The 26,820-nt window shown below is 44.2% G+C and overlaps 1 protein-coding gene and 1 long non-coding RNA gene across 2 annotated transcripts in view; both read right to left on the bottom strand.

The window, feature by feature from the left end:
• Positions 1-25,867, bottom strand: part of LOC310833419 (T-lymphocyte surface antigen Ly-9-like) — a 497,325-nt gene extending 471,458 nt beyond the window's left edge. Inside the window, exons 1-3 of the mRNA XM_083716154.1 lie at positions 25,049-25,867; positions 24,616-24,915; positions 21,884-22,437 (exon numbers count right to left, since the gene is read on the bottom strand). Of these exons, the coding sequence (XP_083572280.1) occupies positions 22,325-22,437; positions 24,616-24,915; positions 25,049-25,172 (537 nt within the window). The 5' untranslated portion in view covers positions 25,173-25,867 and the 3' untranslated portion in view covers positions 21,884-22,324. The remainder of the gene's footprint in view (positions 1-21,883; positions 22,438-24,615; positions 24,916-25,048) is intronic.
• Positions 3,043-6,380, bottom strand: LOC310833074. The gene is made up of 2 exons (XR_014558544.1): positions 6,347-6,380; positions 3,043-3,490 (listed from the first exon to the last, which is right to left on the bottom strand). It is a non-coding gene; the product is annotated as an uncharacterized lncRNA (long non-coding RNA).
• Positions 25,868-26,820: the final 953 nt, after the last annotated feature.

The raw sequence follows: 26,820 nt of genomic DNA, 5'->3' as shown, positions 1-26,820 counted from the left end.
GTGATTCACTCTGCTGAACTGCTTCTGTTACTGTCGCTGCGGCTGCAGTGTGCTTGTGAAACCGCTGGGGACACTCTTTCGCCATGTGCTGAGCACTGTCGCAGATGTAGCACTTCCTGGTCCCTCTAGGAGGCTTCATTTTGACTGCTCCCGGCGTTAGGGCTCCGGCTGTGGACTGAGCCTTAGCACCACCTATCTCCATCGGCTCCTCTCCTCCTCCCAGCGGAGGCATGGATCGAGCGCACGCCGCTTCCTTGGGAAAGGGGGGTGGTGCTTTCGTTGGTGTGCGGCCCCAATGCCCCTCCTCTTTGTCCCAAGAGCGTCCTTCCAGCCTAACCCCAATGGTGAGTGCCCTCTCCACAATGTCCTTGGTGGTTTGGGGTCTCTCCCCCCTTGCAATTTCGTCTTTCACAGCTCCGTTCAGCCCCTCCCAGAACAGATCTCTGACGGCAGGCAAATCTCTCTCCCACCCCAGTGCGTTCACCAATGCAAAAAAACGGGAGTGATATTGCCTTACAGTGGCTCTACCTTGTCTTAGTCCGTGAATCTGTTTCCTAGCGATATCCACATCAATCTCAGACAAAAAACACGCATCCTTCACTTTAAGGAAGGCACCCGCATCTTGTAGGGCTGGATCCTTATCTCTCCAGAGATTGCGCAGCCACGTTTTCGCCTCTCCCCGTAAATGCGAAACAATAAATCCCACTCTTTCTTCCTCATTTTTAAAGTCCTTGTCAAGTAGCTGCAGTGCATATAGTACATCTGCTCTGAAGTTAGGATACTCCTGCAGGTCCCCATTGAAGTGAGACACAAGGCTCCCTCCTCTGTTCCCCAGCCCAATCCCTTCTGGTCTGGCGGCCGGTAGCCTCTGTGTAGTTAGCACTTCTAACCTGGTTCGCAGATCCTGGCAGGTAACAGCTGCTTCCTGCTCCTTTTTTCTGGACGCCGCAATTTCTGCAGTCAGCTGCGTCACTGCGTTTTGCAGACTCGCTATCTTCTCTTCGGTAGTCATTTCCCTGGTTTTCGTGAGCTCGCGAAGCACCAATCTTCACCCCTCGCTGCTTTCCCACACTCCACGAGGTTGTAGAATTGGTGGACAAGAGGAGAGGGGACTTACTGTCAGGACTGCCGCTAGGTCCCAGCTCACAGAGGACCAACGCCCAGTGGATGTTATATACAAAAGTCTTTATTAAAGTTTAGTTTCCATTTCCAAGCTCTGGGCGCGCAGAACCACGTCTTGACGCTAGACCGGCTAAGTCCCCTCTGACTCACTGCTCCACCCACACCAGTTTAAGATTCTAGCCCGGCTCCACCTCTTGCGCTGCTCTTTCCTGCGCTGGGTCCTTCTGCCCTCTGGGGTTCCCTCCTTCCTGGACTCCTCTGACGCTGAGCCTCCTGAGTCTTGCCCCTCCCTCCGGCGGGCTTTAGGACCTGGCTCCCTTCCTGGGCTCCCCGCTGTGCCGCGCTCCTGTACATTTGAACTTGGCGCGCGCGCCCAGCCGGTGACTTTCCTTCTGACCGTTTCCCCGCTTCCTGATGTGGGTGTTGCCAAACCTGACTCCTCTCCTCCCTCTGGTGGAGAGGACACTGGTCCCGACTCCTGGGACTCCCCCTCCCCACTGCGCTCTGGTGGAGACGCTGGTCCTGATCTCCAGCTGCTGCTCAGGGACTCCCCGCTGGCCCCTTCCTCCTGGGGCTTCCCCCCTGGACCCCCCTTTGCTCTGGCCACCGGCGCTCCCTTCTGTGAGTCCTCCGATTCGCTAGAGAGGCTTGTGGAATAACTCTGGCCACTGTCACTGCCTGCGCCCCCCTCGTACTCCTCCTCCTCACTCTCCATTTGCTCCCCCTCCTGTGTCTCTCCTTCTGAACCCCTGACACCACCACATATGATAAAATGTTCCCTCCTTTTCCTTACACTTCCAACATATATTTGAACTAGTTTTGTACATTTTCCCTAACTGCACTGGTGTTGTGTACCATCTGTACATCATCTTCATGTAATTCTCCTTCAATAGGGAACAATCTGTAAATTTTAAGTCAGTTTTCCATAATTTAACCCAATCCTCCATCATGATGTTGTGACCTACATCTTGTGCCCATTTAATCATAACTGATTTTACCTCTTCATCTTTCGTCTCCCATTCTAATAGTATGCTATATGCGGCCTTCAGTAGTTTCACTTTCCCTTCAATCACTTCCGTTTGAAACCTAGATCTAGTATAACTAAATCCTTTCTTACAGTCTTCTTTATATGTTTCATGTAGTTGTCGATAATGCAACCAACTCTGAAAGTGGTCTTTGATCTCATCATAATCGACAAAGAGTGCCCTCAATGCAATGCTGCCTCATTTGATGAACCCACCACTCTTAACCTGTCCCTTCCTTCCCAGACTAGCTGCCAATTAAACCAAGCAAAACCAAACGCTTCCACACAGAGTCCTTCCAGCAACATGAAGCAGACTCTGCTCCTACCTATTGCTGGCCTCCCTGAATGTGACAGCAATTCCATCTTGCCTATAAAGCAAGAAATAAGTAATGAAAATGCAGGCCACCATAGGTTGTGGTGCCATCTAGCGATCAACCTGATGTTTCACATGGCACAGGGACAGAATGTTCACGCATTCTGAAATCTGAAAGAGAAGATGTTTCAGGGCATCTGGGAATTCCAACCTCTCTCTATTAAAAGGGAAGATCTGATCCTGATTTTTGCTGCTGGTGGTCTTCTTTTGCTAGCATATTGGGATTTGGAAAAAAATAATAATACATACAAGTCCCCTGCTTGTTAGCCGCCCTGAGCCCAACCTTGGCTGGGGAGGGGAGGGTATAAATAAAAAATATTTATTATTATTATTATTAAACAAAAACCCCTGACACTTTCCTTTGTTTAGTATTTAGCTTAGCATAGTAAAATTGCTCCCATGCCCACACACACAAAAAAAGGTGTTATGCATTTTAGGGGTCTCGATTAGTGCTGGAAATTGAAATGTGGGGTGGTGGTGTTGAAGTGTGGGAGGAACACAACAGAAACTCACAGAGAACAGGTTCCATGCTGAAGCTAAGCTTTAATGAAAGGAGGCGGTGCCTTGCCTGGGCTCTCCTTTTAATAGCAACAATATTTAGAGCGGCCGCTTCCTAGCCCTCCACCAAGAGAGGACCCTCCACCACAGGCAGTGTATCCTCCCACTCGAAGTGGCTCACAGCTGGTGGCAAGGACTGCTCCTGGGATGATCACACTACTGGGAGGTGGCTGGATGAGTACTTCACATGGTGGCAGCTGATTGACGCAGCCAACGTTGCCCCCAGAGGTCAGGCCAAGGCTACTCGATGACACTCCTCCACCATAGGACGCCAAGCCCCCTGAGATGCCACCACCGCAAGGGGAGCACAGTGAGCCCAGACCCCCGACCGGGTAGCTGACGCAGGATGGGGCGCAGCAGGGCTGGCAGGATGAGACGAAGCCACAAGACATTGTGGAGGGATGGAGCTGGGTCTGAAAGGATAGGTTGAGGTTTTGAGGATAGGTAAAACATCCACCCTCTTCATTCATGATTCATTCATTCAGTTTTGAGAAATTGTATCAGCAGCAGCACCTGCTTTGTAAACCTCTTTCAGTTCCCCCCCCCCCAACCCTCTTACAATCAACAGTTTATCATTTATTTTAAGAAAAACCAATAAATAATGATCACCAACACCAGCAGGGTCTGGGAGATATATAGTGCAAAGATGAAAATATTAAGACATATAATAAGCAATTCAATTAAAAACCAAAGGTACACGACAAGGGTGTCCACTTTCGCCATTGTTATTCATCATGGTCCTGGAAGTCTTTTTAAACTCTATAGGAGAAAATGAGGAAATAAAAGGGGTAGACGTAGGCCAGAATGAATATAAGGTTAAAGCCTTTGCCGATGATCTGGTTTAAATGGTGGAAGAACCTTTGGAGAGCACCAAAAATATTCTTATAGAGGTGGAAAGATTTGGTCAAGTGGCAGGTTTTAAATTGAATAAGAGAAAGACCAAAATAATTGCTAAGAATATGGATCAAGAAACGATACAAATAATGCAACAGCAAATAGGAATAGAAGTGGTGAATAAGGTGAAATATCTGGTTAAGCCCTAAGAGTATTGATTTATATCAGAATAATTATATACCAGTGTGGAATGGAATAAAGAAAGATCTGGAGGTGTGGGGACGAATGGAACTATCAATGTGGGGGAGGATTTCAACGATAAAGATGAGCGTTCTGCCAAAATTATTATTTTTGTTTCAGACAATTCCAGTAATCAGAGGGACGGCAATTTTTAAGAAATGGCAAAGAACAATTTCAAGGTATATCTGGCAGGGTAAGAAGCCAAGAATTCAATTTAAGTTATTAACAGATGCTAAAGAAAGAGGAGGCTTCGCCCTGCCAGACCTGAAATTATATTAGGAAGCGTCATGTCTCTGCTGGTTAAAGGAATGGATAAAACTAGAAAATACGGAGTTGTTAGACTTAGAAGGATTTGATAATAGATTTGGGTGGCACGCATATTTATGGTCTAGAAAGAAGAAAGGCCATAAAGGTTTTGAGAACCACATTTTCCGAAGATCGCTGAAAGAAATCTGGGATAGGTATAAAAACCTACTCGAACCAAAAACTCCACACTGGCTGTCCCCATTAAAGGTAATGAGTGTTAAAAAAACTAATATGAGGAAAAATTGGATTACATATGGAGATTTAATTGTTAAGGAAGGGGGGCAGATGGAAAATGAAACCCTATGAAGAGGTAAAAGAGCATGTGTATGATTGGTTGCATTATTTACAAACAAATGAGATGTTTAAGAAGGATTTTAGAGAATATGGATATGCAGAGAAAGAGTCAAAATTTCAAACAGAAATAATAAATAACGAACACAAAATATTATCTAAAATGTATAAAATTTTGCTGGAATGGCATACAAAATATGAGGAAGTTAAATTGGTTATGATAAAATGGGCCAGGGACTTTGGATATAATATACATATGGATGACTGGATTAAATTATGGAATGAAAATATGAAATTTACTGCATGTACAGCGTTAAAAGAAAATATTATGAAAATGATGTATAGATGGTATATTACACCGGTGAAACTTGCAAAAATGTATAAAACATGTAAGAAATGTTGGAAATGTAAAGAAAAAGATGGTACTTTCTATCACATGTGGTGGGAATGTAAAAAAGTGAAGAGCTTTTGGGAACTGATTTATAATGAATTGAAGAAAATGTTGAAATATACATTTGTTAAGAAACCAGAGGCTTTTCTTTTAGGAATCATAGGAAATGAGGTAAACAGAAAGGATTGTAAACTTTTCCAATATGTAGTAACAGCGGCGAGAATATTACTGGCCCAGAACTGGAAACAAGAACAAATACCAACATTAGAGGAATGGAGAATGAAGCTGATGGACTATGCAGAACTTGACAAATTGACAGGAAAGATCAGATATCTATGAGACCAAAAGTTTATCGAGGACTGGGGAAAGTTGGTGGAATATTGGGAAGGTATAAGTGATAGAGAAATAACGTTGGTGGCATTTAAAGAAGCTCTGTAAAAGTCGAAGAAATATTGCAAAAAAGAAAAACAGGTATCAAAGGGTATACTAAAAGGCAATAGCAAATTTAAGAAATGTGTAATTAAAAAAATTAATTTGGATGATTATCAGAGAGGCTGAAGGAAGTCCAAAAGTGAAAAATTTGTTAAAGCTGAAATGTGATGTAATATGAATTCTTATGATGAAAATTAATAAAAATTATTTTAAAAAAATACTAATAATGATCACCAACACCAGCAGGGTCTGGGAGATATATAGTGCAAAGATGAAAATATTAAGACATAATAAGGAAGCACCTAACTCTGAGAAACATAGAAAGAATGAGTAGATCACGTGCCTTTCTACCTCATTTCCCCTGGTTCACTCCTTGGTCTCTCAAGGTAAGTCAGGAAAAGAGCCCTGTTCAAAGCCCTGGAGAGCTGCAACCAGTCTGTGTAGACCAGGAATGAAGTAACTTCTGAGACCTTCCAGATGCTGATGAACTCCAACATCCATCAGCTCTGGATGGCAGGGCCAAGGGCAAAGGCTGATGGGTGCTGTAGACCAGCAGCTCCTGAAGAACCAAAGATGTTCCCTAGCCATGGCGTAGACAATTGTGAACTTGACCCCATGGAAAATGCATCTTCCTCAAAATCTAACTCTCTAAAGTTGAGTGCAAGATGCTGAACATGATCAGAAAGCAGAAGCAGTTCTAGGTTCAAAGAAGGAGATGGAGAGCATGCAGTTCATATGGAAGAGGCAATAAAAGATGTGAAATTCTCTCACTTACCAAGTTCTCAGTGAAATATTCAGGTGGAGCTGAGAAGAGCTGATGGAAGAATCGCGACTCAAAGGTCCTTTTATACTGTGCAAGGAGAGCAAGTCTCTCCCTTGAAGCCCAAAACGTCTACAGGTGTTCTGCCTAACAAAGTGCCTACTAATTAATCCAACCTGTTTTTATGTAGCCTTTCCTTACCTGACCTGTGTTTATTATTTTCAAATTGTACACTGCCAACCCTCTTTCATCATCTAGCTGTTAATACCTGTGATTAGTGCACTTTAAAAAATTGTTATTTTCCTCCTTTTCATACATATGCCAAGGCTGCGAACTCCCAGTGAACTGTATCCTAGAGGTGTTTGTAAACTCCACCCTCCCATTCTGGGACAGTTTCCTTTATTTTACAGAAGTCCTTTTTCATTTCCCTTAAAATTCCTACAGATGTTCACTTTAAACCAAGTCTACGAAATTCAACTCAAGGGGCAAGTGGGGTGCCGCTGGGTTCTATCCTGGGCCCGTTGATGTTCAACGTCTTTATAAAGGAGTTTATAAAGGAGTTTTCAGACCCAGCTCCATCCCTCCAAGATGTCTTGTGGCTACATCACATCCTGTCAGAGTCCGCTGTATCCCAACGTGTGTCCCATCTAGTGTCAGCTACCTGGTTGGTGGTCTATTCTCACTATGTTCAGAACTGCTTCCAATGTGTTATTTTGTGAGAAAATGCCTTTTTAAAAAATAGGTTATTTTGGACTCTTTAAAAATAAATAAATAATAATAATCAGCTGCTCACAGATTAATGGGAAGCTAGGATGAAAGGAGCACATGCTAGAGCAGCCTTTCTCAACCTTGGGTCCCCAGATGTTTTTGGCCTACAACTCCCATCATCCCTGACCATTGGTCCTGTGAAATAGGGATCGTGGGAGTTGTAGGCCAAAAACATCTAGGGACCCAAGGTTGAGAACCACTGTGCTAGAGTGAGATAGATTGAAAACAGATAGATCCATACATTCCCCCAAGTCTCTCCACATACTGTGTAACATCTTGTGTTATCCAGTACGCAATACTTCTTTGAATATTGTTACCTGTGTTTTGCTCTTCCAATGAGCAGAAGGTGGGGTATACATGATCCTACCTCTCTTATTTAATCATCACAACAACCCTGCAACTTGACTGGACTGTGGAATGTTGATTAGCCCAGGTTCCCCAGGAAGTTTCATGGCAGAAGTTTTATCTCCTGGGCCCTAGCCCAACACACCAACCAGTGTATCACACAATCTCTTGGTACAGTGGTAGCTTGGTTCTGAAACATTCGAAAACCAAGGACTCAACAGCCAACAGCTAGTTCTCAGGATCTTGCACTCAGAGGAAGCCGTGTGGCATGTTTGACTTCCGAGGCGTGTTTGAAAACCGAAGCATTTACTTCTGAGTTTACAGCATTTGTAAACCAAAATGTCCATCGACGGAGACGTTTGAAAACTGAGGTACCACTGTATTATGATGATACTCTGCATATATTTATGTAATGAGTAGAAAGATAGGTAGATACAGACAGATCATCATGGAAGCTTGAAACAATTTTAAAAACAAAATGCCACAGAAAAATAAAGTAACTTAATTAAACACAACAGGGGAAGTGTGATTCCCCCACCTTTAAGCTCATTCTCAAAGCCAACTATGATCAAGCATCACTGCCTGGTGTATGACTGAACCTTATTTAGCACCTCCCCTCCCTTTGATTTGATGGAGGCATAGAATTAAATTCAAATGCTTATACATAAGCTGCCTGAGCTGCTTAGTCGTTTGAACAGTTGCTTTGATCTCTTTCATATGAGATGGTAGCCACATGCAATTAAAAAAAAAGGAATGAAGGAGAAAAAATTATCAGATTTATGGACACATCACTCATTAAAGCTGAAGTTAAATGAAAAACAGCAGGTGCTCTTGCTCTGAGAACCTTGGCTAGCCTCAGGTCACGCAACAGCAGACATCCAAATAATAGGTTGGGTGCTAATTAGCATCTAACCAATCCTATTTCTTTCTGGCATGTCTGTCTGGGGCTTTGACCAGGACTGGGTGACCTTTCTCAGCTAGGCCCATTCTGCCTTCACAAATCATGTATCAAATCGCCAGCATATATATTATTTTGCCATGGTGAGCTTACCCAACTTTTTAGGTCCAGGAAGGGCTGCAGGTCAGTGGTAGAGCATGTTTTGCATGCAAATTGTCCCCTTTGCAACCACTGGCCTCTCCAGGTAGGAGTGAGAAAAGACTCCTAGTTGGCCCAAAAATGGAAACAAGAAGAATTACCTATGATTGAAGAATGGAGGATGGAATTAACGGACTACGCAGAACTTGATAAACTAACAGGAAGGATCCAGAACTGATGAGACCAGAAATTCACTGAGGACTGGACTAAATTTACAGATTATATGGAAAGTATATGTAATGATCAGGCAACGTTTGTAAGTTTTCAAGAAGCTCTGTGAGAATTAATAGTAGAAATATTGTAAAAAAAAAAAAGAATAAGAAAGGTTAAGTTATTATTATAGGTAAAGGTAAAGGTACCCCTGCCCGTACAGGCCAGTCTTGACAGACTCTGGGGTTGTGCGCCCATCTCACTTAAGAGGCCAGGGGCCAGCGCTGTCCGGAGACACTTCCGGGTCACGTGGCCAGCGTGACAAAGCTGCATCTGGCGAGCCAGAGCTGCACACGGAAACGCTGTTTACCTTCCCACTGGTAAGTGGTCCCTATTTATCTACTTGCACCCGGAGGTGCTTTCGAACTGCTAGGTTGGCAGGCGCTGGGACCGAGCAGCGGGAGCGCACCCTGCCGCAGGGATTCGAACCGCCGACCTTTCGATCGGCAAGTCCTAGGCGCTGAGGCTTTAACCCACAGCGCCACCTGCGTCCCCAAGTTATTATTATAGTGCAATATAAATTAGGGAATGTGAAAGAAGTGATTAAGATGGAGAATTATCAGATGAGCTGAGGAAAGTCAAAAAAGATGATGTTGGTGATAAAGTGGATGTTATTGTTTCTATAATTTTATATTGGAAAATTAATAAAAATATTGAGAGAGAGAGAGAGAGAGAGAGAGAGAGAGAGAGAGAGAGAGAAGACTCCTAGTTGAAACACTGGTGAGCTGCTGCTAGGGTTTCCCTATGTCCAGAATTTCCAAGACATAGCTGGGTTTCTGCTGTCTGGAATTGCTGGAACATCTGGGCAAATCTGGACGTATGTCAAGCCATGTTGGCAGTGTAGATGAAAGCGAATTTCCTTAAAATGGCTCAAATTTCACCCAAAAAACCCCACCTCATGTGTCTGAATTTTCACTTTTTGAAATATGGCAACCCTAGCAAGCAACTGTCAAATAATAAAGACCAAAAATTATCAAGAAGGTGTGTCCCATAGTCCCTATCCATTATTCATGCTAGCAGGAGAAGATGGGAGTTCCAGTCCCACAATATCTAGACGTCATCTCACTGGTTACCCTTGGAGTAAAACAATACTGTGCAAGATGAGCCAACAGTATTACTCAATACAAGAAGAAGAAGAAGAAGAAGAAGAGTTTGGATTTGATATTCCCCCTTTCACTCCCTTTAAGGAGTCTCCAAGCGGCTCACATTCTCCTTTCCCTTCCTCCCCCCCAACAAACACTCTGTGAGGTGAGTGGGGCTGAGAGACTTCAAAGATGTGTGACTGGCCCAAGGTCACCCAGCAGCTGCAGGTGGAGGAGCGGAGACACGAACCCAGTTCCCCAGATTAGGAGTCTACCGCTCTTAACCACTACACCACACTGGCTCTCAATTGTTATAAGGTTTTGTTATAAGGTTTTTTTTGGGGGGGCAAGACCTCAAGATTCAACAAAGGGTTCGAATTTCAGCAAACTAATAAATTTGTGAATTTAGCAAGGGCTAGGAATAACACCAGCTAGCTAGTGATGGCTCACAGGGGGTGGGTCGTTGAAGGCTGGTAATGGCTTGGTTTGTTTGATAATGGTAATGCAGCCACAGAACATAAGACTCTCTGCCCAGCACAGAGGGAAAGGGGCAGTGGGCAATTCTGTGGAAAGAGGAGAAGTTGTTTCTGCAAGTGGTTCTGGGAAGAAGGAGGAGGAGGAAGTGGCAAGAACGCCATGGGGAGAGATGAAGAAGAGAAGAAGAGTTTGGATTTGATATCCTGCCTTTCACTCCCTTTAAGGAGTCTCAAAGCGGCTAACATTCTCCTTTCCCTTCCTCCCCCACAACAAACACTCTGTGAGGTGAGTGGGGCTGAGAGACTCCAAAGAAGTGTGACTGGCCCAAGGTCACCCAGCAGCTGCATGTGGAGGAGCAGAGACGCGAACCCGGTTCACCAGATTACGAGACTACCGCTCTTTAGGAGGTTAGGGGTGATATGATAGCCATTTTCAAATATATAAAAGGATGTCATATAGAGGAGGGAGAAAGGTTGTTTTCTGCTGCTCCAGAGAAGCAGACACGGAGCAATGGATCCAAACTACAAGAAAGAAGATTCCAGCTAAACATTAGGAAGAACTTCCTGACAGTAAGAGCTATTCGACAGTGGAATTTGCTGCCAAGGAGTGTGGTGGAGTCTCCTTCTTTGGAGGTCTTTAAGCAGAGGCTTGACAACCATATGTCATGAGTGCTCTGATGGGGTTTCCTGCTTGGCAGGGGGTTGGACTCGATGGCCCTAGTGGTCTCTTCCAACTCTATGATTCTATGATTCTTAACCACTACACCACACTGGCTCTCAGTGATGAGGAGGACAAACCATAACAATGAGGCATGGGCAGCAGGGTTCATTCCTCTGTTTGTAGATTCAGGTTTGCTGCTCTTAGAACAAAAAAAGGGCTCTTTTATGATGTGGATGCCAGGAACTGTCTCCATCTAGGCGCAGGCAAATAAACCTTGCCATGTCGAAGGGGCTTGAATAACTCAGAGAAGCTATGAGCTATGCCATGCAGGGCCACCCAAGATGGACAGGTCGTAATGGAGAGTTTTGACCAAACGTGATCCACCTGGAGCAGGAACTGGCAAGCCACTCCAGTATCCCTGCCAAGAAAACTCCATGGACAAAGACAACAGACATATTTCACAAAGACACTGCTATATCTAGTTGTCCAAAAGGAAATACAAGGTAAGCCCAGAGTGGCTGGGGAAACCCAGCCAGATGGGTGGGGTATAAATAATAAATTATTTTTAGTATTATTCTCTTGTCACTGCTCGGCAGAGATTGGGGATGGCATGTACAGTAACACTATTTCTTACAAGCCTAATTTCAACAGAGCAAGGAGCCCCCTCTGAGCAACAGGGAATGTTTCTGGTGCTTCCTGATCTGCCTTTGTAGCTGGAGGTTCAGGTAGCCGCAGCAGCTAGGAGTATCTTCTACCATCTACATCTGGTATGTCACCTATGGCCTTTCTTGCAAAGGGATAGTCTGGCTATGGTGATCCATCCATTGGTAACTTGAATACCAGATTATTGCAATATGCTACCTCTTGGGCCACTCTTGGGCCTGGTCTGGAGGCTCCAGATGGTACTGGCTCAGGTCACACTGTTGATGGTGACAGACTATTACCAGCACAGAATTCTGGTGGTCAAAAGCTTGTACTACCTGCCCATACACCACTAGGGCAGGTTTAAGATTCTTGTATTAATTTACAAGATCTTCTGAAAACTTGGGAACATGATACTCTTATCGCTGATCACTGACATCTTTGAGGGAGTCACTGTGGGTGGTCTCATATGACCACTAAGTCCCCACTTTCTCCTTTAACTGCCATTACATGTTGTAATTTACGGATGTGGTGGAAAACTCTCGGCTTGAACAGATCAGGTGGAGAAATGTAATTCCCATTCATGAAGCCTTTGAGGAAGGGTTGAAATGGGTCCTGCAATGTCAAAAGCCACAACTGCTGCAAAATGGGCCAATGAAGAGGCAGGGATGTTGCAGTGACATGTTTGACCAGGCTTCCCTAAGCCCTTCTCCCAGGCTGGAGCACGGTTCTATGTGTGCTCCTCATACACCGTCCCAAAGCATGTGGCAAACTCCCTCCCTCCTTTGATAGCAGGCTGGTGATCTCAGAATCATTGGGTTGTACTAAGAGCTGACTCAGTGAACTCAATGGAATGGTCATTCCCATTGATTTCAATGGGTCTGCTCTGGGTAAGATATAACTCATAGAGGTGGGGAGAACTTTAAAGGGTTTCTATTCCAACCCACAGCCAGTACATAAATAATCCTACTGATGTAGTATCCCTAGTCTGGACACCAATAACTTCTAATTTCCGTAAAATATGCAAAGCTATAAACACTTTTGGGTGGGAGAACTATATCACAAAATTCAGAATTTCCAAGGATGGCTGTGATTCAGTTTTCATATTGTTTCAGAAAGTGTGGATTTGATAGATTTGGTTTTAAATGTGTACCTGGTCAATTTTCTCCTGCATCCCTACTTCCAAATTAAGCCCCAATAATCTGAAGGACAAGATGTAGTCAGCATACTGTGCAGTTGGTGCTCAAATTGTCCTGAAGAAAATAGCCATTGTGACCGACCTGTAAAATTAGTGGTCTGCTTCCAGAAAACTAACCAGCTGTGTGCCACTTAGGCTTGTAATAGTCTTTATTGAAAGGAGAAAGCAGGACAGGATGAACACATCCCAAATCCCAGGGTTAGGAAGGGGTGGGTGATAATAAACCAGAAGAAACCTGTGATCGGAGCCCTTTGACTTGAGGCAGGCAGCAAATGATAGTGTCAGTGGCCAAGGCTGCCTTCTGGCTCCTAAAGAACTTGTATAAAAGCTCTCAACATTGTCCTACACTTCCAACTGCTTCTGTCGCCTCCTCCTGACTTCTTTTCATCAGCTGTCACAGGTAAGTTGGATTTAACTCAACTTTAGTTGAATCTGGTGGGATGTGAGGTGGTGTTCGTAAAGTAATTTAAATTTGTTACTTGCTCTTACACTTCTCAAAATGGACATCATTTTCTGAGGACAACCAACCACCACTACCTCCACAATTGACCCAAACTATCAGGTTTTGGGTCTAACTTAGTAGTTAGAAAAGGTCGTAGCTGGTTTTGTAGCTGTTCTTACTTGCCTTCCAAGGAGACATGTACCCAATTACGTCTTGCTCAGAGTAGTCCTATTGAAATACATGGTCTTGAGTTAATGATGGCTATTTATTTCAATGGATCTTCTCTGAGTAGGGGTTAGTAGGCAAGAACATTTGATTAACATTGATCCAAAGTATTTAAACTGGGAGATTGAATGAGTGTAAAGGTGATGAACACTGGTTCTCCAGATGCTGTTGATGGACTCCTACCAGTCTTGACCTGACCATTGGTCATCATGGTTGACTGGGCTCATTGGAGCTAGGGTGAAACAACACCTTTGGTGATACCTGTGTTGCAGGAAGTTGGACTAGATGATCCTGATGGTCCCTTCAAACTTTACAATACTATGATCTTATGAATCTGACCTAGTTAATGTGAAGTTATGTTTAGTAAAGAATTTATATGTACAACTTGTTCTCTTGTTTCCTGAAACAGAATGGACTCTATCCCATCAAGTTCTATTCAGGGTAGAATCATTGAAATTAATGCATCAAAATGAATCATGCTCATAACATTCAATGGGTCTACTCTGAGCAGGATGAACTTTGGATGCAACCCTATGTTTGTTTTCATGGTCAATTCCCCCCCCCTTCTTTTCCTTAAAAAGAACAAAAACAACTGGTCCCCTGGCCAATGGATCTCTACTTCTTGAGTTTAAGTTGGCCAGAAAGTTAGTGTATCCATCAATGTATTCTTCATCTTCATCCCACACTAGGCCCAGATCTACCCAACCTTCCACAGCTCTTTCCTCCCCAGCCACCTCCCGCAGATCCACATACCCCACAGCTCCTACCACCCCCATCCAAACCCTTTCACCCTTCCAACTCACCCACCACCCACTCTCCCCTAAGGTTTGAAGAAGTTGGAAGGGTGTTGAGGGAGTTTTCCTCTCCTTTCCTTCAGAGAGTGGTTAGGCTTTGGAGGTCTCCTGTTCCACCCTTCTCTTGCTGATCTCCAATGCCCATCCTGCTGCTCTGTCAGTGGGTGCTGTGGCCTCCACCAGACACTCCCTTGCTGTATTCTGCTGCCCATCCAGATGTTCCCTCACTGACCTCAGCTATCCAGCCATCACTCTCCCATCTGTTGGTCTCCACTGCCTGCCTGCCTGGCCAGTAAGGTTGTCATCATGCTGTGCTTTGCAGTGCCAGGTATTGGTGGCCAAAAGAATCGCAAAGTTTGTTGACACTCCTAGATCTTTATGTGTATATAGGAAGAGTTCTGTTTGCAGATACTTGTTTATTCATTCTCGTACTTCATATATTGTTCCAGGCTAACCTCCATCTTCTCCAACATGATGTTCTGTTGCCTCCCATCATGTGCCATTCCATGTGGACCCATCTATCCAGTTAGCAGATGCCAACCCTCTGCTGTCCAAACCTGCTCATTTCCATGTGGACCCATCGCTCCACTGTGTGCCCAGCCTTCGTGTTCTCCATCCTGTGCCATTCCTTGTGGTCCCATCTTTCCAGTTAGCAGCTGCCAACCCTCTGCTGTCCAAACCTGCTCTATTCCATGTGGACCCATTGCTCCACTGTGTGCCCAGCCTTCCTGTTCTCCATCCTGTACCATTCCTTGTGGACCCATCTATCCAGTTAGCAGCTGCCAGCCTTCCTGTTCTCCTTCCTGTGCCATTCCTTGTGGACCCATCTATCCAGCTAGCAGCTGCCAGCCTTCCTGTTCTCCGTCCTGTGCCATTCCTTGTGGTCCCATCTTTCCAGTTAGCAGCTGCCAACCCTCTGCTGTCCAAACCTGCTCTATTCCATGTGGACCCATTGCTCCACTGTGTGCCCAGCCTTCCTGTTCTCCATCCTGTACCATTCCTTGTGGACCCATCTATCCAGTTAGCAGCTGCCAGCCTTCCTGTTCTCCGTCCTGTGCCATTCCTTGTGGACCCATCTATCCAGTTAGCAGCTGCCAGCCTTCCTGTTCTCCGTCCTGTGCCATTCCTTGTGGACCCATCTATCCAGTTAGCAGCTGCCAGCCTTCCTGTTCTCCGTCCTGTGCCATTCCTTGTGGACCCATCTATCCAGTTAGCAGCTGCCAGCCTTCCTGTTCTCCGTCCTGTGCCATTCCTTGTGGACCCATCTATCCAGCTAGCAGCTGCCAGCCTTCCTGTTCTCCGTCCTGTGCCATTCCTTGTGGACCCATCTATCCAGTTAGCAGCTGCCAGCCTTCCTGTTCTCCGTCCTGTGCCATTCCTTGTGGACCCATCTATCCAGTTAGCAGCTGCCAGCCTTCCTGTTCTCCGTCCTGTGCCATTCCTTGTGGACCCATCTATCCAGCTAGCAGCTGCCAGCCTTCCTGCATCCCAATTAGTATTTGCAATCCCTGTCGTTCTCCTTGCTAAAACACCAAGGATACCAACTCTGCTGGTGTGCAATCATGTTGGGAATTGATAGTTATGGTATAGATTCAGTGCAATGCTTACGGGTACTGGGTACCCAAAATGCTGAGCATTCACAATTCCAGCTGAGGTTGGCTCTGCGTCTGCACAGCATCTTTCATGCTCAGTCCAGCAATGATCTTTCACTCTTTTGTTTTTTTAAAAATTCCCTTTGCTAGCTTGCAAGATAGCTCTCTTTAGCCAAGGAGGCATGACACATTGTGGTCGGTTTTCCCTGTCAAAGGAGTTATGTCTTCATTCCATACAAATAGTAGATTCAGCTCACCCACTGCTCATGTCTCTTCATTGCTTTTGACGTGGCATCTTCTTGAAAATTGGTCTTGATCTGTTCACTTCATGCTTGTTTCTCAATAAAGTCTACTCTATGCAATGAAATATTTGTCTCCTGGCCTCTTTTAATTTCCTTGTTATAAAATTCAATACCAACAGAGTCCACCAAGTTTGCGAAATAGATTAATGAAGGGTTGGAAAACCCTGTCAACCTCCAGGTGTTAAAAAGGTAAAGGTAAAGGTACCCCTGCCCGTACGGGCCAGTCTTGACAGACTCTGGGGTTGTGCGCCCATCTCACTTAAGAGGCCAGGGGCCAGCGCTGTCCGGAGACACTTCCGGGTCACGTGGCCAGCGTGACAAAGCTGCATCTGGCGAGCCAGAGCTGCACACGGAAACGCCGTTTACCTTCCCGCTGGTAAGCGGTCCCTATTTATCTACTTGCACCCGGAGGTGCTTTCGAACTGCTAGGTTGGCAGGCGCTGGGACCGAGCAGCGGGAGCGCACCCCACCGCAGGGATTCGAACCGCCGACCTTTCAATCGGCAAGTCCTAGGCGCTGAGGCTTTAACCCACAGCGCCACCTGCGTCCAGGTGTTACTGGACTACAATTCCTATCATCTCTGAGCACTGACTATGCTGACAGGGGCTGATGAGAGATGGAGCCAGCAAAAGAAGAATAGAGATAACCCTTATGCTGAATCAGACCATTGGTTTATGTGTTAGCTACATATGCACGAGGACAAGTAGGTATTAGGTATCTCAGGTGAGATACCCAGCAGTGAAAGTTGCTCCCAGTACCAGTCAGCACATGGAAGCAGGGATGGGTTTACTGTTTCAGAAAGTAAGGCTCAGTAAAACAGTTCTGGACACAGATGCATACAGCTTTTAGGCTTTTGCAGATATAGATATATGCAGATACAGACAAGCACAATGCATCTCCATTACTCTAAATACGTCCAGCAATTCAAGATGTGGCACTGGACAAGTAACACTAACTGCAGACTAACAGACAAACGACTGAGATGGCATGCATTAATCACAGATACAGTTGGGGCACTAGGCTGTTACCACAGCAACCGGCTTGACTGATTTATGCTCATGAAAGAAATTAATGCTTTCTCATCTCCAATTACTCCAACACTATCCTGATGGCTAGATGGTGACTTTGTGTTTTGCAGCAAACATGGCATATTACCTCCCGGACACCAAGATGCCAGGGAGGGGTCCCAGACAGCAAAAATGTGGTGTGCGTATATGTAAGGGGCAAGCCCCCTGTAACTCTTTGAGGGTATCAAAGGGGCACAACCTATGGTCATCCATTAATGGCTTTTTTGATTGTGTTTGGGGGGTGTGTGGGGTGGAAATCCCCGCCTCCCAGATGAGAAGGTGAGGGCGCTGGGTCAATTACCCGATCCAAGGGCAGCCTCAGCAAGCTACCATGCTGAGCAGTGGAATACCTTTGAATCTGGACGTAATTGTCAAGCAAAGAGGCGTCCCCTGATCAGACCCTGATTTATGCAGCAGGAGAAAATATTGTTTGTTTGGAAAGAAGGAAAGACGCTGGTTTTTGCTTTGCTTGAACCGTGGAAGGAAGGTAGGGTAGGCAATATTCTTGAGATCTCCCTATCTACTCTTCCCCAAAGCAATGGAGTGTAAAGTTTTCGGGAAGAGTGGGCTTTAGATACCTCTCTGTGGCTGATTTATTTTATAACTAAGGATACTTCCCCTCATTGGCCCCGCTTTGCCGCTTCCTGGAGTGTTTTTGCCTGGCTGGATTGTGTCCTTGAATATTACTTCCTTGCCTAGGAGGGCCTGGCAGATCCTAACACACAAAAGCATGCTTACCCCCTTCCAGCAGAGCGGTGCCCCCTTGTGGAGCCAGTGTGGTGTAGTGGTTAAGAGCGGTGGACTCATAATCTGGTGAACCGGGTTCGCGTCTCCGCTCCTCCACATGCAACTGCTGGGTGACCTTGGGCTAGTCACACTTCTTTGAAGTCTCTCAGCCCCACTCACCTCACAGAGTGTTTGTTGTGGGGGAGGAAGGGAAAGGAGATTGTGAGCCACTTTGAGACTCCTTCGGGTAGTGATAAAGCGGGATATCAAATCCAAACTCTTCTTCTTCTTCTTGACACATTTTCCTACAACGCTTTTTAAAACTCCATTTCAGGGTCCCTGTGATGGTCCACTGAAGAAATAAAAGGGCCTTAGCTCTGCATGAGAAAGTCTCCTTTGCCTTTTCTTTCTTCCCTGCACTGCCTATTACCCTATATCCTGAATTTCCCCTATCTCTAGTTTTGTACTTGTATCCAAGTATTTTTTTTGTAATTGTATCCAGGTAATTTTAAATAGTATCTAGTTTTCTTTCTTTCTTGTAATTGTTTCTTCACTACTTGTAAATGTGAATCCCTAAGGCAGGAGTCAGCAAACTTTTTCAGCGGGGGGCTGGTCCACCATCCCTCAGACCTTGTGGGGAGCTGGACTATATTTTGGAAAAAAGAAGAAGAAGAAGAACGAATTCCTGTGCCCCCCAAATAACCCAGAGATGCATTTTAAATAAAAGCACACATTCTGCTCATGTAAAAACACCAGGCAGGCCCCACAAATAACCCAGGGATGCATTTTAAATAAAAAGGGCACATTCTACTCATGTAAAAACACACTGATTCCCGGACCATCCACGGGCTGGATTGAGAAGGTAATTGGGCCGGATCCGGACCCCAGACCTTAGTTTGCCTACCCATGCCCTAAGGCCACCCTTATGCAATGGTTACATTTGGCGTCTTTGCAATGGAATTGAGTCCCCTTGTATCCTTGTGCCTTATTAGTGTTTGTTCAACTTCTCAGTGAATGTAACTACCTTTCAGGAAAATAAGAAGCTCCTACGTAAAAGCAGAGCAAGTCAGAAACTGAGCTGGGTGAGTGTTTTGTGCCCCTCTTGTCCCCCTTCTCAGAAACAGAAGGTGTTGGCTGTCTATCTAGCTGTGTTATAAATATCAACTGGGGTCCAAATTATCTTCCTTTGAACATCAAAGAGCCAAGGTGTGAAAATGCAGGCCAGGAAACACCAAGAAAGTTCGTGCCTCATTTTAAATATATCTGATCACATCTTGTCACCTTCCGCTGGTCCCTTGTGCTACGCGAGGATGTCCATTTTAGATGTTACTTCTCAAAGCTGAAGAATATTGGCTTGGCTCTCACATAAAGTCTCTCAGTTTCAGTTTATATTATGGCTTATATATATGGATTATATATAAACAGGCCAGTTTGAACCAAGTGTGAATTGGGTCTATGCAGCTACAAAACGAGTCACAACAAATTCACATTGATCAGGAGTGATTTAGACTATTCTGGAGGTCAAAACTCTCAGAAAACCAGACAGCCAGTCTCCAAAGTGTTGAAAATTTTCCAAATGGCACCTTATAAGGAGAACACAAGGATTCAGAGAGGGCAGCTGCACATGGCTCTCTCTCTCTGAACGTTAGGAAGTTTGATGGAGTTTGGTCACATTTGGTCAGCTCATCTTTTGTTTATCCATACCAATAACCAGCCTTTCTTCTTACAGGTAGGTAACAAGAAGTGTGCATGCAAACGAAAACTCATACCAATAACAAACTTAGTTGGTCTCTAAGGTGCTACTGGAAGGAAATTTTTTTATATTTTGTTTCAGCCTTTCTTATACACCTGTTTGCTTCCTAATCCTTTCCCATCATTACCCAATCAAGCTCAGTTGCTTTTAGTTCTGTAGGCTGCGTCCCTTCCCTTCCCTTATACTCCCCACTACACATTTTGTCCCTCTTTTTGTGTTTCATTTACAGCTGTGCCTGTACTTCTTAGTATTTTGTCACCTCTGTGTGTGGGGTGGGGCTTATCTGCACTGTCTCAAATATTGGCTAGAAGGTTGCCTGTTTCTTTATTTCTTTATTTTTGTGGTATGGGTTTTCCATGTCCAGATGACATGTCAGTTTCCCTAGAGATAAACCTAACTGATAGTCATACAATGAGCTGAAGAAAATGTTCCAGTTAACATTTGTAAAAAAAAAAAAAGCCTGAAGCTTTCTTGTTAGGAATTGTAGGAAAAGACCTGCCAAGGAAACTAAAAAAAACATTTCCATGTATGCGACAACGGTGGCAAGAGTCTTAATAGCACAAGGATGGAAGAATGAGGAAATCCCTACCAAAGAACTGTGGCAAGAGAAACTGATGGACTACGCAGAATTGGTAAAATTGACACATAAACTACGTGACAAGGATAACTGTGACTTTAAAGAAGAATGGGAACCTTTTACGAAGTACTTAAAGAAACAACAAAATGAACTGGACTCCTTGGCAGGTTTTGAATAAACATTCACAAACTCTTTATTGGTAATATACAGATAGATAAACTGAGGATCTTTACAATTTTAAACATGCAGAAAATAACATGTGCTGAGAAACCAGAGAGAGGAGCTGGGGGAAGTGGGGGAGGGGAATTGGAGGGAGGATTTTTCTTTTATGGGGGGAGGGGGGAAATGGGGGGGGGAGGAAATGAGGATGATGTATTTTTGGTAAATTGTTATGTTGAAATTCCTAATAAAAATATTTTTAAAAAAAGGTTTTCTTTTTTATATTAGGTCTGCATTTTATTTAAAACTGATTCCTGTGTCTTTACTAATACTTTGTTGTGTGTGTGTGTGTGTGTGAGAGAGAGAGAGAGAGTCTTTTGAGTACATTGTACACAGTGTACACAGTCCGAAGCATCACACAGAGTGTATAAAGTATAAAGTTTAATTAAAAAAACTTAATGGAACAGGCGAAACAGGAGCATGTGGACTGACATGAATGAGCACTAAAACCTTTCTTTCTTTCTTTCTTTCTTTCTTTCTTTCTTTCTTTCTTTCTTTCTTTCTTTTTGCAAACTTTAAAGGTGGCTTGCACAAACCCTATTTGAAATTCGACGGGGTTAATCACCTCTTGAGGGAATACAAGGTCTTCAAATTTCATGCACCTACATCCAGCGACACAAGGGTGTGTGTGCGTGTGGCTGTTTTGGATTCCCAGTGCAAATGAATGCACTGGAATTGAGTTGAGTTGGGTCCAAATTGATTCAAAGCAAATCAGGGACAGATCCAAATCAGGATCCGAACCAATTTGGGGTGGTCTGGGTTTCCACACCCCTAAGTTATATCTGTTGCTCATGTATATTTAATACAATTAACCACATTTCCAAATCAGTTTGTGAATATTTTTAAGACTTCGTGACAATTCACTAGCATTTTAGAGCGCATTTTTCCTAATTTACCGGTTTTTTTGCATGTATACAGTGGTACCTCGGGTTAAGTACTTAATTCGTTCCAGAGGTCCGTTCTTAACCTGAACCTGTTCTTAACCTGAAGCACCACTTTAGCTAATGGGGCCTCCTGCTGCTGCCATGCCGTTGCTGCACGATTTCTGTTCTCATCCTGAAGCAAAGTTCTTAACCTGAAGCACTATTTCTGGGTTAGCGGAGTCTGTAACCTGAAGCGTATGTAACCTGAAGCGTATGTAACCCGAGGTACCACTGTATGTGGTTTTACAGTTGTTGTTTTTTACTTTGTTCTGAGCTTTTAAATTTTGTAAGTGGTTTCTTTGTTTTGAAACTGTAATAAAATGACTTGGCATGCTATTTTATTAAATACTGACATTTTTGCAAGCAATTTTCCCAAATAAAATGCATTATTAATGTCATCCTCCTCTTGTTGGATTACAACTCCTGCCCTCCCTGGTTTAGTGAAGAAGATCACTCTGCTTTATTGTATTGATTTGTTTCATTCATGCATCACTTCCCATGAAACATCCAAAGCAATTTAACGATAAGAAACATCAACAATAAAAACAGCTATAAAAACAATTTCAAATTCAGGTGGGTATAAAAATATCCCCACTCAAAAGGCTCGCTAAAAAGTTCATCAACAGGTCCTGAAAGGACCATAGAGACCTCCTGATGAGATGGTCTCTCCAGAAGGCAGAAAAACCATCAAAATTTGTTTATTCCACCTCCTTCCCAAACAAAATATTCCCAAAATACACCTTTAGAAACGAGAAGAGTTCTCTCATCAGAATTTTTAAGGCTGCAGGTAGGGACTAAAAAGTGCAAATCAAACATGTCAGACAAATGGATTTTAAAAAGGGAATATTGTGGGATTCGCATGGGTCTCCCTCGAAGGACTTCAGCAGATTCATTGCTATCCTTTTCTTCCAAATATGTACACCAAGGTGAGAATTGTGATCTGCACCAAGAGTCCTAGAAGAATGAAGATAACTCTCAGGCTTACCCAAGACATAGGGATGTTTTCTCCTGTAGGGGAAGAGAAGACATTGAAGGAGGCAGCCATCAGAAAATATCTGGGGATATCCTACTCCTGATGAGAGCCTCGCAATACCTCCTCCAAAAAGCTATGAGCGTAAGAACATATAAGAGCCCTGCTGTTGAGTCAGGCTAATATTGTGGGCCTGCCCTGTCTGCCCCAGTGGTAAACATTGGAGCCAAGCACCCTTCCTTCAGGGTCCTGAGATGGAGAATGGGTGCTCCAGGTGGTTTCTGAGAGACCCAAATGTGCTCCGACATCTTGCAACCTTCGATAGCAGAGCTCTGGTTGGTTTGCAAAGTTCCCAGACCCCGGAATGTTCAGGCACTGGTCTGTCATTTCAGAATGTGAGACTCCACTCAGAGAAAATCCAGAGGGGAAGACCTGCATTAAAAGAAGATTTTGCTATGCCTCCCCACAATTTGCAGGCGGTGAACCCCAATAAATATTTTACTTCCCTGGCCCAGTTTTCTTCTTTTAAAAACATACTTGAGTTAGAGATTTGTTTGTTTATTTATTATTTTATTTATTAAAATTATATACCGCCCTTCATCAAGAGATATCTTATCTTTAAAAGACATCTGAAGGCAGCCATGTTTAGGGAAGTTTTAATATTGTTTTTAACACTCAATTCGGCACCACCCAGAATGGCTGGGGAAACTCAGTCAGATGGGCGGAGTATAAATAATAAATTGTTGTTGTTGTTATATCTCAGGACAGTTCACATAATAAAACACAAGATGAAACACAAGTAGGGTTGCCAGCTTTGTTCTGACAAAATACAGAATAGGGTTGGGAGGGGCAGGGCAGTTGGGGAGGCGATTTTTCTTTTCATCTGGTGCTGAAATGACTTCAGAGCAATCTATTACCATCTATTACAGCCTAACAGCGTGGCCCTCTGGGATTTATCACACACATACACACGTGTTCGTAAATCTGTCTGTGCTTGGCTACCCATAGCATGAATACATGACCAATTCATGACCTTTCACACATCCTTTCAAACACATGCATTTGAAGAGGATCCCTAACAGGACATAGCATTTTATATTGAAATACGGAAATCCTGTATTGTACACAGCCGATGGCAAACCTAAACACAAGCATAGTGGTACCCCAGTTTAAGAACAGTCCGGTTTAAGAATGATTTGGTTTACAAAGTCCACAAAACCGGAAATTGTGTCTTGGTCTGAAAACTTTACCTCGGTCTAAGTTGAAAGGTGAAAGGTGAAGGGCTCCGGTGGCGGGAGGTCTCATTACGGAAAGTGCGCCTCGGTTTAAGAATGGTTTTGGTTTAAGAACGGACTTCGGGAACAGATTAAGCTTGTAAACCGAGGTACCATTGTAAATATTTAAACCAAAGCAGCACCCCTTTATCACATACACAGCCCAACAAAACAATGACAAAAATCCACCAACAGCACACAAATCAATACAGTGGTACCTCGGGTTACATACACTTCAGGTTACAGACGCTTCAGGTTACAGACTCCGCTAACCCAGAAATAATACCTTGGGTTAAGAACTTTGCTTCAGGATGAGAAGAGAAATCGCGCGGCGGCAGCGGGAGGCCCCATTAGCTAAAGTGGTGCTTTAGGTTAAGAACAGTTTCAGGTTAAGAACAGACCTCCAGAACAAATTAAGTACGTAACCAGAGGTACGACTGTATGGCTAACCTGATCCAAAACACCCACCCACCCCACTCACACATGAAAACAAAGACCACCACAGCCAACCACAAATGAACAGCCACACCCCAGGCCAACTCCAAACTCCTTACCACCAAAGGGACACAAGCAAATAGCACAGAACCTGCACCAGGGACGCTGACACAAAACCCCACATATATTAAGTATAATAGAAACATTGCCACCTGACCCCACCCAGGTGAGCCCAGCCTTGGCTGGGGAGGGCGGAGTATAAATAATAATAATAATAATAATAATAATAATAATAATAATAATCTCTCCCCCTTTCCCTTTCTTCTTCTTAATGTCTCAGTAAATGAAACTGATCTGTAAAAAATGTTACTTCGAGGGGAAAGAGAGAGAGAGAGAGAGAGAGAGAGATTGCACATACTTTTGTAAACTAAGAAAATCTTTAATAAAAATACATTAAAAAACAACAACAGTGACCCCTCCAATTCACCCACAGGTTTGCCAACTCACCCCTAGTCTGGCAAATATTGAGCACACTGAAGGAGATGTTCTTCTGATCGTCTGGACTGGTGACCAGGCAGGTAAAATTGGGCTCTGAGGAGTTGAGCCACCAGGACATGTGGAGGTCCTTGCCATTGTTAGAGAGCTGGAACCAGTATGAGCCAACATCTATGTCCCTGAGGGGGCTCCCTCTTCTCCAGGAGATGTTAAATTCTCCCGTTCCGGACACCTGACATTGCAAGGTCACATTGCAGCCATATGGAGTATTGGACACATTTTGGGGGAGAATCTTCGGCTCTGGGACCGGCTCTGTGGGGAAATGTAGGGAAAGTTTGTGCCATCGGTGCCACTGATGGGTGTCAGTAACAGCCCAGTAAAAAGACAGCAGGGGATGGGAAGGGCTGGTTAAGCATCAAACACAAGTGAGAAAACAACCACTTACCGTACACAGTGAGGAGGAATGTTTGATCTTGAAAGTGTTGTGTAGCAAAGCTCACGCGAGCCCTGTATGCTCCACTGTCCTCCATCTGCAGATCTTTGATCCTCAGTGTGCTCTCATTGACCATTTCTAGCCGCTGCCCAAATCTGTCTCTTGGGTGAGGCCTCTCCAGCTTTCTGCCCCTGGATTCAGCAAACCAGAGTTCCAAACCAGTTTTAAGCTTGAAATCCCATTCAATTTTGTCTACGGTGTCTTCTGAGGGAACGTTCACGTGCAGCAAGACTGATCCTCCTGCGGTGCATCTTACCTGATACTGGGGAGGAACCTCTTCTGGATTACTTAGAGGCCCTATTCATAAAAGAGAAAGGTGAGGGAGAATGTTTATGACCCAGTAAAAATGAAATCGGCACGCTGTTCACAGTCCTCGAAACTTCCATCTGCATTCAGTCGTTACGTTCACCTTTCACACAAAATACCTCCTCATCCAAACAGCCCTTGTTTCTCTTAACCCTTAAAAGCTGGCATCGGTATCCTTTTTAACTCTGGGAAGGATCACCCATGCAAAACAAGGAAATCAACCTCTGGACACATGGCAGGAGGATCCCGAGTCATCCTGGGTACTGCTTGGCTGCAGATGTCCTGCCAGATGTCCTGTCTCACCTGCAGATTGGATTGTCCAAAGCAACATAATTAGCCAAGTGGTTTGGGACTCCATCTTCTTTGCCACTGTCCCGTTTCAGAGCTGGAATGGCCTCCACTGTGCATGGCTAAGCCCCTCCTGCTTTGACCACAGCCCCCACAACCACAGCAGTTTCCGCTTTTTCTTTTTCTTTTGGCCCCTTATCTTCTCTGCGACATCTCACTTCCTTTTCAGGATAGAGTATCATAGAAACAATTTACCACCACAATGCCTCCTTTTCTGCACCAGCCTCATGTTATTGATGGAAGTTATTTTGCTGACCAAAACAAGGCCTTTGGCTGATTAAGCTACCTATGGCCTTTTAAATAATAATATTATTATTATTATTTATACCCCACTCATCTGGCTGGGTTTCCCCAGCCACACTGGGTGGCTCACAGCATATATCAGATCATACTGAAACATCAAACATTAAAAACTTCCTGATACAGGACTGCCTTCAGATATTTTCTAAAATAGTTTTTAATCCCCTTGGCATCTTACAGGAGGGCGTTCCACAGGGCAGGCGCCACCACCGAGAAGGCCCTGGTTCCCTGTAACCTCAGTTTTCACAGCGAGGGAACTGCCAGAAGACCCTCGATGCCAGAAGCGAGGGAACTGCCAGAAGGAACTCAATGTCTGGGCTGTATGATGGGGGAGGTGATGCTCCTTCAGGTACACTGGGTAATTTGTTGATTACAGTTGCTCTTCAAATAATTCATATACTTCTTCCAATCTTCTGTAAATCTCTGGTCCCGCAGGTTTTGAATCCTTCCTGTCATTTTGTCCAATTCTGCATAGTCCATTAATTTCATCTGACATTCTTCTTTCGTCAGAATTTCTTCTTGTTTCCATTTCTGGGCTAACAATACTCTTGCCGCAGTTGTTGCATATAAAAACAATTTAACATCTTGCCTATTAATGTCCTCCCCTATAATACCAAGTAAAAATGCTTCTGTTTTTTTTTTTTAAATGTATATTTCAACATCTTTTTCATCTCATATATCATTTCCCAGAAGTTCTTTACTTTTTTACATTCCCACCACATATGATAAAATGTTCCTTCTTTTTCTTTACATTTCCAACATTTATTATT

The sequence above is a fragment of the Podarcis gaigeae genome (assembly GCF_964106915.1).
Source record: "Podarcis gaigeae genome assembly, chromosome: 16".
In the NCBI taxonomy this organism is placed as follows: Eukaryota; Metazoa; Chordata; class Lepidosauria; order Squamata; family Lacertidae; genus Podarcis; species Podarcis gaigeae.
This window is presented reverse-complemented; position numbering and strand designations above follow the sequence as displayed.